The sequence below is a fragment of the Vicugna pacos genome, chromosome 10 (assembly GCF_048564905.1).
Source record: "Vicugna pacos chromosome 10, VicPac4, whole genome shotgun sequence".
Classification (NCBI taxonomy): Eukaryota; Metazoa; Chordata; class Mammalia; order Artiodactyla; family Camelidae; genus Vicugna; species Vicugna pacos.
The window spans coordinates 69194741-69208039 of record NC_132996.1 but is presented as its reverse complement, the minus strand read 5'-3'; the positions used below and the strand labels follow the sequence as shown (position 1 = coordinate 69208039).

General features: G+C 45.4%; 2 protein-coding genes across 4 annotated transcripts; one reads left to right on the top strand and one right to left on the bottom strand.

Moving 5' to 3' along the window:
- Nucleotides 1-1957: 1957 nt before the first annotated feature.
- Nucleotides 1958-3738, bottom strand: BANF1 (barrier to autointegration nuclear assembly factor 1). Of its 2 annotated transcripts, none has more exons than XM_031690916.2 (3): nt 3720-3738; nt 2719-2847; nt 1958-2485 (listed from the first exon to the last, which is right to left on the bottom strand). In XM_031690916.2, exons 2-3 carry the CDS (start codon nt 2839-2841, stop codon nt 2339-2341), a joined length of 270 nt encoding a protein of 89 aa, XP_031546776.1. In that variant the 5' UTR covers nt 2842-2847; nt 3720-3738; the 3' UTR covers nt 1958-2338. The 2 variants fall into 2 exon arrangements, 1 of the variants encoding a protein (XP_031546776.1); XR_012076817.1 differs by lacking the exon at nt 3720-3738 and adding an exon at nt 3544-3698 and having other exon boundaries at nt 2476-2485.
- Nucleotides 3739-3851: 113 nt separating this feature from the next.
- EIF1AD (eukaryotic translation initiation factor 1A domain containing) lies at nt 3852-6543 on the top strand. 2 transcript variants are annotated; one of them, XM_006210649.4, is made up of 6 exons: nt 3852-4206; nt 4814-4986; nt 5124-5232; nt 5331-5439; nt 5598-5648; nt 6228-6543. In XM_006210649.4, the coding sequence occupies exons 2-6, from the start codon at nt 4900-4902 to the stop codon at nt 6370-6372; spliced, it is 501 nt and encodes a 166-aa protein (XP_006210711.2). In that variant the 5' UTR covers nt 3852-4206; nt 4814-4899; the 3' UTR covers nt 6373-6543. The 2 variants fall into 2 exon arrangements, with proteins under 2 accessions (XP_006210711.2, XP_031546775.2); XM_031690915.2 differs by having other exon boundaries at nt 4710-4986.
- The last annotated feature ends 6756 nt before the right edge of the window (nt 6544-13299 follow it).

Genomic DNA, 13299 nt, shown 5'->3' with positions numbered 1-13299 from the left:
GGAAGCAGCCTGTAACGCAGGCTGGGCCCAGCTCTGGCCATCCTGCGACCTTCGGGGGTGGGGGCACCGCTCACACTTCCCAGAACTTGCATGGAACACTCATCCCTACTAACAACTATCATACTTTCTGACTAATCATCTAATTGCTCTATTTTTATTTTTGGTTTCCCTTTTATCCTTCTACCGTTCTGAGATGTAGCTAATAAACAGAAACGTACCCAGAACAGTCAATGCCTGTATCACCATCACACAGGTCAAGAAATGGAAACTGCCATTCCCAGCCCCAAATGTTCCCACACGGCACACCTGCCTCCCTCCCCAAAGGCAATCACTATCAACTTTTCTTTTTTTCTTTTTAAAAATTTTTGGGGGAGGTAATCATGTTCATTCACTCCTCTTTTTTTTTTTTTAATGGCAGTACCAGGGATTGAACTCAGGACCTCATGCATGCTAAGCACGTGCTCTGCTGCTGAGCTATACCCTCCCTGCTTCTTTTTCTTTACTATTGAATGTTGGCTCAGATGCTGGTGCAGGCGCACGAGTGTCCCCATCACAGCCCCAGGAACAGAATTGCTGGCTCACAGGGTGGGTCTTTAGTTTTACTGGAAAACACCCAACTGTTTTCTCCAACTGTTTACACCAAATAACACTCCCACCAGTCGGGTATCAGTTCTTGTTGATCCATTTTATCATCAGCACTTGGTATTGTGAGACTTCAAAATTTTTGCCAATCTTGTGAGTGTGTAATAGCATGTTTGTGTTTCTGACCACTACTGTGATTGAGCACATTTTGATGTGTTTTCACCACCATCTGGGTGTTCCTCTATGGCTGCCCTTCAGCTCTTTTTTAGCCACTTTCCTGTTGTGCTGTCTTGACTGCAGTTGTGAATATGCTCTGGACACAGCCCTTCGTCATTTACGTGTGCTGCAAATACCCTTCCCCACCTTGGGTCAGTCTCCTTCCTCTCTTTATGGGAGCCTTAGATGAACAAAGTTTCTATAATGAAGTTAAATTTACTAACTTTTTCTTAATTTTTCCTTACTGTGAGATCATGAAAATCTTCTCATCCCAGTTCTAATATTCATCATCCATCATCTCTCTCCTTACCAGACTAGTCCCTCTGAGGAAAATTCTGTAACCAAGTAGGTTTTCAACGATGCTAGCATTGCATCTGATTCTTACAATAACCTCATTTTCCAGGTGGGAAAACTGAGTCTCAGAGAAGCCAACTGACACGACCAAGGAACACAGTACTCTCAGGTACATGTGTTTCCATGTCAAGTTTTTAGAGTCAGTGTGAGTACTTAGTATTAAGTCCATGGTCATGACATTCAGCCTCTCTGAGCCTGTTTCCTCACCGATAAAAGAGAAAACCATTATTTGCTATTGCAGAAAAAAAGAAAAAGCTTGCAAAGATCTTAGCTGTGGGCCTGGTTCATATAGGTGTTTGACAAAGAGCATGACGAAAATGTACCAAATTAAAGGGTAACTCACTCAACACTCCACCCCCAGTTATGACGCCCATGTTCTTCCTGCCTTCCTAAGAAAACAGGGCAGACTGCAAGAGTCCTGCCCACTCCCCCCAGAGGCCAGGAGGTACCTGCCAATGATGACTGACAGGCAAATCCCTACCCACATCCAGTCCACCCTCTTCCTGGTAGCTCTGACTCCCACTGACTTTTCCACCAGGTGCTGCCTAGCCCAGCTGATGACCACACTGACATTTGGAACACCACAGCTCATCTGGATCCCAGGACATGGTCAACCCACATTCTCTCCCACACTATTCAGAGATTGAGACACTCCAAGCACCCGCCTAAGGCCCATGTGGCCAAGGTGGCTGCCCTTTGAGGAGGCTGCCAGTTTCGATCTGCACTGATAAGGAGTGACAAACCTGGTCAGTCCCGGAGAAACAGGCAACTCCCAGCCCACCTGCTTTCCACGCACAAGACCCAGTTATGAAGGCCACTAACTTTATTGATTTAAAAAATTTTACAAGGACAGTGACTGTTCTGCCAAACAGAGGATCAAATGACATAAAACAGACCAGAGGTGAGGGTGGGCGTGAAGGAAGGGGCCAGGAATCCACTCAGAAAAGCTGGTAATTGCTGACATGAAATTGGCAGGGAGAGAAGGGAAATGCATGCAAGAGTGAGAATTACAAAAAAGTTGAAATGGTGAGGGGAGAGAACTCCCAAAAGACCCTGGAGTACATCGGAGGTGTGGACGACAACAGCAATCTTTTCCTTTGTAGAAGACGGAGGAGTAGTCCTCACTTGGCTGCAAACTCTGGAGACTCAAGGCTGGGGCTAGGGATCGGGGTCTCCCCAGAGAGCATCACAAGAAGGCGTCGCACCACTCTCGAAGACACCCGAAGCAGTCCCGAGACTGCTTGGCGTTGGCACCGCATGTGTCCTTCAGCCATTCTCGGAAGAGGTCTTCATCTTTCTTTAGAACCAGAAACTGGCCAAGGACCACGTAGGCCTGCAAAACAGAGTAAAGGACATGCTGCTAAGTGCTCTGTGGGACTAAGAACACAAAGGCCACTTCTGTACTATTCAAAGTACATGCACCTAGGAGGCAGGGCAGGCTCTGGCTAGCTCTTCAGATTACCCATCACTGTCAGCCCCCAAAAGATACACTTACTCTCAAACTGCCAGGAAATATGGTAGTCTGCCACCCCTAGGCCTCCCCAGCTGCATGCAGCCTCCCTGCACCTTGTCAAAGCCTCTTTCCTCCAGCTTCTTGCCCAGGACTTCACCAATCCCGGCCAGGCTTCCCACTGGTTTTTCCCCCATGGGCTCTGCCACGAAGTCTCGGTGCTTCTGGGAGGTTGTCATCTTGATCTGGGAATCCCAAGAAAAAGTAGGTTAGAGCTGAACACCTGGGGACTTTCAAAGGCCCAGTGGCAACTCACAGTAAGAGGAAACTAAACCCGTCATTATGGAGACTTACTCGATTCCCCCCACTTCACAGATGAGAAAACTGAGGACCAGGGAGAGTCTTTTTATTACTCTTCAAGAGAGAAATGTCTCCCACTTCCTGCGGGAGCTGGCTTTTGGCACCGCCCCAAAGAAAAAACTATCTTGCCCTAACAGGTGGCGCACGCGGGGCAATCCCAGGGTTGGTCAATACCCAAGGCCCGCCTTGAAACTGTCACTCCTCTGTGACCTTGGCTGGGCAAAGGCAGCACTGACCCTGCCTGGCACCGCTACCCGGCCTGAAAAGCAAAGGGAGTCTCTCCATCCCATCTGCCCCACAGGCTGCACACGGAGAGAAGGCCCTAAACGCGCACACTCGACGCTCCAGCCCGCGGGGTCCAAGCCTGGGCTCCCGCCGCGCCCCACGCCGCCGGCCCCACCCTCAACACGCCGTACACCGTCCCCGCCCCCTCCCTGCACCGCTGCGCCCCTCCCCGCGGCCAAGCTCTCTCCGAGGGCGCATCTTCTTGCCCGCCGCAGCGCTTGCGGCCCGTCTCCCCCCCTCCTCCCCGCGCCTCCTCTGGACTCCAGCTTAGGCTCCGCTCCGCGGCTCGCGCTCACCCGCAGCTCCGGCTCTCCTAACGGCTTCTCCCGCCACCCGGCTGCTCCCACCGATACCTCAGCCCACTAGAACTTTCTTCCACTTCCGCTTCCGGGTCGCCTCACGAGCCGTTTTAAAAAAAACTACTATGGGCACTTCTAGCCTCATAGAGTCATAGAGATGAGGGGCCCCGGACCTCGTGTGCACCCTTAATAGGCACTCCTTTCCGGGCACTTCGCGGGAAGCCTGACTGCCTTCTGTGGCCTCGTTTCTCGGGAAGCATTTCCGGTCTCAGGGAGCAGAGGCCTGGGAGGTGAAAACATTATTGCTGCGCTGAACGGCATCCGGAACTTAAGGATTTAGCCGTGGCCGACCTGGCGGTGGGAAGAGTTAGAGGAACGGACAACGGGAGAGGCGTGGCCGAGAGGCTTCCGGAAGACCGCCGGAAGTACGCTGCCCGACTCCAGCCGACCCGCGCCGTCCGCATCGCTGTCGGGCTCCTAAGAATTAGGGGGATCCCGAGGTGCCGGAGGCCTGAGTTCCGGCCGACTCCACCGTCGTGACCGCTGCCAAGTCCTTTTTCTGTGCTTTCATTGGCTCAGGTGCGAAGAGAGTCGTGGACGAGCCGCTTGCATCTTCCAGCCTGGAGAACGGCAGCGCCTGTTGGGGTCTAGGGCCAGAGAGTAAGTGTGGGTTTCTCTTTGAGCGTCTTTCCTCCAGGATAGGGAGGAAGGAGGGTACGGGTCGGCAACTAGAGATGAGACTTCTGAGTCGTCTTTGGAAACCATTAGTTTTCTGAGTACGCATCAGTCTTGGTCTTCTCAGTACCCAATTCAGAAACATAGCAGATGCCAAAGACCAAACCGACCTACCCTGACCTTTAATTAACATATTCCCGATTTGGCTCTCCTAATTGGTTTCTGTGTGTGTTGACAGACTGAGCACCTCTGTTGCGTTACACATGGGATGTACAAGCATGTTGAGGAAGAAACGGTTTATCTCCATCAAATAGTTGCCGGAATGACGTATTTTTTCTAGGACATATATTTAGTTTTTATGGTTATGCCTGTTCTTAATGATGACGCGAGTTATTTTTAGGTACCATACAGTGTGCTAAGTGCTTTGCTTAGAATTATTTCCTTCTAATAAGAATGTTCTGAGATGGCTATTTTTCTCTGAAATCTAGAGAAATGAACAGCCAGGAAATAGCCAAGGTAGGATTTCAGAGCCCATGTTCTTAATCAGGACTGTGCCACTTCTCAATAAAAGACCTCTCTTCATCTTTAAAAGTCCTGGGTTCTGAGCCTGCCATCCAAGAAACTCAAGAGGAGGAGTTGACAGACTGCATCCCTCACCACCCTGAGACAGGACCCAACATGTCTCAGGCCACCAAGAGGAAGCACGTGGTGAAGGAGGTGCTGGGGGAGCACATGGTGCCCTCTGACCAGCAGCAGATCGTGAGGGTGAGTGGCATTGGGGACGAGCTTCTCAGCCCCCTACCCACCTTGGGCCTCTGGGGTGGGGGTAGGGTGCAGTACAGCTCAGCAGGTTTTGGAGCTGGCTGACGAGGCTGACTGGTTCTTGTTCTCTCCTGGCCCAGGTACTAAGGACCCCAGGCAACAATTTGCATGAAGTAGAGACAGCCCAGGGGCAGCGCTTCCTGGTGAGCATGCCCTCCAAATACCGGAAGAACATCTGGATCAAGAGAGGTGAGAGAGACAGCCCTTTGGGAAACAGAACTGTTTCCCATGGTCTTGCCTTTCCCCAGCTGCAAGCAGACTGTGCCTTTTCTCCTTTCTACCTGCAGGGGACTTCCTCATTGTTGATCCTATTGAAGAGGGAGAGAAGGTGAAGGCTGAGATCTCCTTTGTGCTCTGCAAAGACCATGTGCGCTCTCTGCAGAAGGAGGGGCTCTGGTAAGGTCATTGGCTGCTTGACTTCAAAGGGGTTTATTTCCTCACTGTGGAATTAGGGGAGGGAGGATCATGGCATCCCAGGCAGGGACAGCTGGAAACAGCTTTTTTGCTGAGAGAGTTCTCTGTCCTTTGTGACCCCAACTCTTCTCTTGGCACAGGCCTGAGGCCTTCTCCCAAGTGGCTGAGAAACACAGCAACAACAGGAGCAGGTGAGGAGCAAGTCATGGGGGAGGGGAGACAGAAAATGGGGCTTCAGGCTTTGGTGTCTTGAGAGGAAGCAGAGCCTTCCTTTCTTCCTACATAGGGTCTCTGGTGAGAGCTTCTAAATATGTGATTATGAGTTGGCTTGAAAGTCAGATCCCCTGGTTTAAAGTTCTGGCTTTGCCAGTTATAACTGAGTGACTTCTAGCAGGTTAATCTCTTAAGCCTGGATTTTATCACCTATAAAATGGGAGTTTTGTGAGGATTAATGTGGCTAATGCTTGTAAAACTGTTTAGTATAGTACCTGGTAAGTAACGGGGGTCCATTAACTGTTAGTTGGTCATAGTAGATTCATTATTTTTAGGATTAGTAGCTCTAGCAAACTTTTGAGATAGAGGTGAGAGCTAGTATTTAGCCTGTTTTTCTTGGCCAAGTTTTCCTGCTGTTTTGCCCTGATTCTCTCCCTGTCTGATTCACTGAGTCCTAACTGCTTGGCCATATGGTTTTCCTTTTTGTGAGGCTCCTTGATTGCAGATCTGATTTTACAGAGGGCATATAGCTAACTCTGCCCTTTTCCCCCATGCAGACAGACTCAGCCAGAACTCCCAGCTGAGCCACAGTCATCAGGAGAAGAGTCTAGCTCTGAAGATGATTCCGACCTTTTTGTTAACACCAACCGTAGACAGTGTCATGAGAGTGAGGAGGAGAGTGAAGAGGAGGAGGCAGCCTGAGACCCCGGGACCCACTTCTGCTCTTTCTCAGAGACTAGTCTGTGGCTCCTCTGAGCTTGGACATTCCCAGGGTGCTCTACCAACCTTTCCCCCTGGATGGGGACAAGGCAGGGCCCCTCTCTGAACTGACTTTGACATAGGAGAATTAAACCCCTGGTGGGAGGTGACTTATGATGGTGTTGGAGTGGCTCTCTGGAAGGAGGAGGGACATGTGATAAAGTTCAAAACTGCTCCTGGGTGGAGACCTCATGGGCAGGTGGGCTGAGTGAGCAGGCAACGGGAAATAACTGGAATCTTTCCTAGGTTCTCCCTCTCTCACTGGGCATTCAGTAAGTGCCAGGCCCTGTGCCATGCCTCTTTGCATGTATTTAGTAACTGGGAGCAGTCCCACTTCATAGCCTGCTTTGCAATTAATACTGATTCAGGCATTCACGACCACAGTGGGTTTTAGTGCCCACCTGCCTCTAAGAGACACTCAGGACGAATTTTGTAGTGCCTCGCACACTGCTTTCCCTGCCTTTCTAGTCACCTGTCACTGCAGGAGTGCCTACCTCCATGCAGCTGTGTACATTCTGGGGTTGGTGGCCTCCTTGTGGCTACTCAGTCTCCTCAGCCCTCTTGGAAATCACATCCCACTTCTCCTGTGAAGCTGGTTATACCTTTGTATGTTCTCCCTTGTCTTTGCTGGCATTGACCTTTTAGTCACTGCTCAGACATTGAAGTTTACCTCCTGGCTCGGAGTCTTCTACCCTGGCTTCCGTCATTGTGTTCTGCATCCCATGAGTGGGCTTGTTCAACACTGTGGGCCCCTAGTTCCTTGATATCCCATCACTAATGCCCTTGTCCTCTATTCCGGGCCTGTTGCCTACATCCCTAGGCACTCCTGGACCTTTGACATCACTAGAAAGTGTAGCACCATTTGAGTTCAAATACCTGCACAGTCACCACCTCCCCTCCTGGCTTTCTTGCTTTCTTGCTCAACTACCTCCTCTGTAAAAACTCTTTTGTCTTCATCCTCCAGCCCTGCCATATTCTCACCACCATTCTCCTATCGTCACTTCCCTTCTGGTGCAGCATTCAGTCCCATGGTCTACACCCCACACTCCCTTTCCCCCTTCATTGTATTCATCTAGGAAAAACCTAGCCCTGGCCAACCCAATCATTCCCCTCTATCTGTTCCCAAGTAACTGTTAGAGAAAACAACTAACCTAGCTCACTAGTTTTACCTTAATTCATAGTTACAAACCTCAGATGGACTCTCAGCACTGCCTAGCAGATCTCCTCTGGGATGTCATATTTGAAAACTGCTGTCTTGTCTCCCAGCTCACCCTTCCCCTGCTGGGTTCTGACCACAGCTCATACTTCATTAAGGAATAGTAGCCATTGGAGGGAACTCTCGCCTCCCAATTACCAGCCCTACAAATGTGCTCATGGGTCTTCCTGTCCTTGTACTGCCCGGGGTAATCCAGGGGGACTGAAGCCTTTCCTCTTGTGCTTTGGAGCCTGTCTCTTTGCTTAAGGACTTTTTGTGAGTTTTGGATTTTTGTCATGCTCTCTGCTGAATGTGATAGCATCAAACAAGCCGTAGAATCTCCCATCTGAAAAACAGAGAAACCTGTCGCTCATCCCACGTCCTTTCCAACTATCACTTAATTTACCTGCTCCTCATTCACTTTTTCTTACGTTTGCTTAGTGTGGTTTTAAATATATACATGTATGTGTATATGTATATGTGTGTATACTCGTGTACAGAGATGTACATGCATACGTATGTGTGCAAAAGTAATCAGATGAAGGGGGAGGGTATAGCTCAGTGCTTAGCATGCACAAGGTCCTGGGTTCAATCTCCGCTAACTCCATTAAATAAATAAATAAACCTAATTATCTCCCACCAAAAAGAGAACAAAAAATACCCCACTAAAAACTTAAAAAAAAAAAGCTGAACTTCTTAAAAAATTAATCAGATGAGGTAAAGATACATATGTGAGTATATCTATCTTGAGCTTGTCTGAAGTTTATTTTTTACGGGAGATGGCTAACATTTTTTTCCTAAAGGGATAGCCTCTTGTCCCTATACCATTTATTGAGTGAATCATTCTTTTGTCACAGATTTTAAATACCTTTTTAAAATAAATGAAATTCCTGCACACATATGGATCTCTTTGGAATCTGGCCCGTTGATCTACTTGCAGATACCATGTTTTATAGCAGGGTTGGTATCTCATTCTCCCTCACCCTTGCCACACTGTTCCTTGAAATTTTCATATTTTCTCTTACATAAGAACTTTAGAATGAACTTGGCAATTTTCAGTTAAGAGTTCTGTTGAGTTTTCCATTGGCATGGTTTTAAACCTCATGGTTTGATTTGGACAGAGGTGGTTAACAGTTTTGAATCTTCCTATGCAGGAATGATTTGCGTGTGTGCTTTTCAAGATGTTGTCTTCATATGGTCTTTCACATTTCTAGCTCAGTGTAGTCTAAGGGTGTTTAGAGTTATTTGTTGCTGTGAATGGGCTCTTTTTTTTTTATGTGTGTGTGTGTATTTTTTTATTATTAACATTTTTTAATGGTAGTACTGGGGATTGAACCCAGGACCTCATGCATGCCAAACATGCACTCTGCCACTGAGCTCTACCCTCCCTGTGAATGGGCTTTTTTGAAATTACATTTCCAACCATCACTGCCATGTAGGAAAGCTGTCCATCTGTGTGTGCTCACCTATTTGATCTGAGTTCTCATTAATTCTAATAGTTCTCTTGGCTTTCTGGATAGCGTCAAATCATATCCTATTGGTTGCAGTTTTATCCTGTCCTTTACATTTATTTTCCTTGTGAATTATGGAGGCCAGGACCTCCAGTATAATGTGAAATGGTACCTGGTTTGTTCCTCTCTTAGAATGATTTTCATGTTTCATCATGAAATAAGATTCTGCTTTAGGTTTCTGGTAGATAAACTTCACTAGGCTGAAGATGTTTCCTTCTATACCCAACTTCATGTTTTTTCCCTTTATTCAACATTGATGAATTTTGACATCTATTGAGATAGTCAAAAGATTTCGTTTGTATTATTGCAGGGTGTTATTTACATTATTAGGTTTCCTGATGTTGAATCATCTTTGCATTCTGACGTAAACTCTGTTTAGTTTTATAGTATACTGTTTATTTCTTTAAGATTTTTATATCTATCCCTGGGCCGATTTCATTTTTTAATGATCTCCCTGTCCCATTTTGACAACAGCATTGTGCTAGCCTTGTAGAATGGGTTTGGCAACATTTAATCTTCCTTTGGACTTGAATAATTTATAGAAAAGGAGTTGTTTCTCAAGTTTTCTATCCTTGAGTCAATTTTGGTAATTCATACTTTTTTAGAGTAATATATTTTACGTATATTTAAGCTTTCTTGGGTAAAACGTGCATAATATATGTATCATTGGGGACTGCCTTACTTAGAAGTGACAGAAGTGTAACTCATACTAGCAGAAGCAAGCAGGGGCTCATTGGCCTGAGGCCTCAGAGCAGGGCCAGCTCGGAGTCGTCAGGGCCCTCGGTGATTTCCTGGATCGTCTCTTCTCCTCTTGGTTGATAGTCCCTCTCTCCCTGTAGGTTCTTCAGGAAGCTCCAGTTCACACTCAGTCCTTACAGATGGGGTTACTCCTTCAAGGATCCATGCATTTCAGGGAGGACAGACTGATCTTACTCAGGTCGCTTGACCTCTCCTGAGTGACTGCTGTGGCCAGGGCTGAGTAGGGGAATATGGGGAGGCAAGATAAGCCACCCTGATCCTTGACATGTGTTCTCCGTAGAATAGAGAGGTTCTTTTACCCAAAAAAGGGGGCATGGGGTGAGAGCAGGTAAAACCAACAAACGTTTGTCCTGTGTTCTGGGCATTTTAGTTTCTTTGAGTAGCTTTGCAATACGTCCACTTTGTTGGCCTTTTCCTTCTGTTTCTTTTGGGTTATTTGCTCATTCTGACTCCTTGGGTTGTATGTTTAGTTAATTTGTCTTGTTTTTTTTTTAATATATTTAGGGCTTAAAATGTTCCTTTAAGTACTCCTTTGTTTGACAGCTTATTGGATGTGTCTGTGTGATTTTGGGGGCATTGTATCTATAAGTTTGGCCTTAGGTTTTTCTTCCCCAGCTCTCTGTGATTTTAATAATCTTTTTTTCTCTCTAAAAACCTTTTAATCTCTACTTCCTCTCATCAGCCATTTAGCTCCTGTGGATCATAGCTAGGAATTCTGATGGTGAAAACTTAAGTAGATAAAATGTGACAGAAAAATTAAAAGGCGGTCAGAGACCTTTCCTTTAAAAGGGAATCAAGCACAGATGTTTTTATAATTAAATTCAATTAAGCCCTGGAGAAACAACTCCTTTTCTAGAAATTATTCAAGCTCAAATAAAAAGATTAAGTGTCTCCGAACCCATTCTACAAGAGTCCTTGTATTCTGCATGCTGTTCCCGTTTGTCATTCTCCAACGTTGAATTCCACCTCTACTCTCCCAGCTTAGTAGTGGAATACAGCTGTATATGATTAGAGCTCCCAGAATGAGCTGTGTTCAAGAGCCCTTTTCCCCCAAAGCCGTGGCCAGTCCATGTGATTGATTGACTCCTACTGCAGTTAGGTTTGAGACTTGTGGCCTGTCAAACTCTGCATCTCCGTCACTTTAGGGCCAACCTTTACAGCCAAGTGGTTTCCACCGGAGCTTTCCCCCTGCAGCCCAGCTCACTTTCCTCCCTTGCCATCTGCCACCCATGGCACTCTGAGCGAGCCACAGGGTTTTTCTCCTTTAATCTGTAAACGTGGTGAGATACCGTGACACAGTTTCTCATGTTAAGACATCCTCGCGTTGCTGGAATCAAATAGTCATGATGTATTTTTCAATATATTGCTGGATTTGGTTTTCTGACGTTTGGGGGGATTTTGGCATCCAGGCTCGTAAGTGAAATGGTTTAAGCTTTTCCTTTCCTGTCTGGTTTTTTGTTTTGCTTTTTGTCAAGGTTATGCTAATCTCATAAAATGAGGTGGAGAATGTTATCTCTCTTTATTTTCATTACAAGTGTCTGTATAAGATTGGAATTTTGCATTTCTAAACCTTTTGGTAAAACTTATAAAACCAGCTGTGCCTGGCATTTTGGCCATGGGTGGGTAGAGTTCTACTTCAGATTTTTATTGATAATAGGTCGCTCAAGTTTCAGTTCTTGAGTCAGTTATATTTTCAAGGATGTATGTATTTTTAAAAATTTTTTAATAGACTTTATTCTTTTAGAGCAGTTTCAGGTTCACAAAAGAATTGAGCAGAAAATACAGAGTTTGCATATAGCCCTCCCAACCCACACATATATACTCCCCTACCCTCAACATCCCTCATCAGTGTGCCATATTTGGTACAATTGATAAACCAACATGGGCACATTATTATCAACCAAAGTCCACAGGTTACATTAGGGTTCACTCTTGATGTACATTCTGTGGGCTTTGACAAATGCATAATGACATATAGCCACCACTATAGTGTCATACAGAATCATTTCATATTTTTTTTACTGCATATATATTTTTAAATTTACGTATATATACTGCTCATTGTCTCTAAGAATGTTTAGAGCTTTAGCTTTTTAAACTTAGTTATCAAAGGAATAAAGCCAACCACAAAATAAGAATTAACTCAAAAAATACATACACCCTGCGATTAACAGCAACATTATTTATAATTGCCAAGATATGGATGGAAGCATCCCAAGTGCACATCGATAGTTGAATAGATAATGGAGATGTAGCATATGTGTATATGTAATGAAATGGAACTCACCCATTAAAAAGAGGGATATTTTGTCATTTGCAGCCCTTCACTTTTTTTTTTTTCACTTCAAAAACTAGAATTTTATAGCTGGCAGAGACATTTCCATTACATCAAAAACAACAAAATGCCTAGAAGTAAACTTAACCAAGGAGGTTACCTATTCTCTGAAAACTGAAATGACACAAAGAAATGGAAAGATTTCTTGTGCTCTTGGATGGAAGAATCAACACTATCAAAATGGCCACACTACCCAAAGCAATCCACAGATCCAGTGCAACCCCTATCGAAATACTCGCAACATTCCTCACAGAACTAGAACAAACAATTCCAAAATTTATAAGGAACCACAAAAGACCCCGAACAGCCAAAGCAACCTTTTGTAGGTCTCTTATTTTCTCTTCTTTTGTTAGCTGTTCTTAAGGTTTGATGACTAGAAAAGTTCCTGTAACATTTGTAGTAAAGCTGGTTTGGTGGTGCTGAAATCTTTTAGGTTTTGTTTATCTGTGAAGCTTTTGATTTCTCCATCAAGTCTGAACGAGAGCCTTGCTGGATAGAGTATTCTCGGTTGTAAGTTTCCCCCTTGCATCACTTTAAATATATCGTGCCACTCCCTTCTGGCCTGTAGAGTTTCTGCTGAAAAATCAGCTGATAACCTTATGGGAGTTCCCTTGTAGGTCATTTGTTGCTTGTCTCTTGCTAATTTTAATATTTTCTCCTTATCCTTAATTGTTGTCAATTTGATGACTATGTGCCTTGATGTGTTCCTCTTCGGGCTGATTCTGTGTGGTACTCTGCGCTTCCAGGACTTGGGTGACTGTTTCCTTCCCCAAGTTGGGGAAGATTATCTCTCCAAAAATTTTCTCAGGTCCTTTCTCTCTCTCCTCTTTCTGGGACCCCTATAATGTGAATATAAGAGTGCTAAGGAAGTATATTTTTATATTTTCTTCATGCATCTATGGCACATAGTTATTTGTAGAATTGCCTGGTGTTTGTAGTCTTGACTGTATTAAAGTTCCATCCCCCTTTATTGTATCTAGTATTTTTCATTTGTGCTTTCTCTTTTTTTATCCTGTAGATCCTGGCCGAAGTTCACTTGTTACTCTCTTCACAGCCGCAGCTTTTTGTTG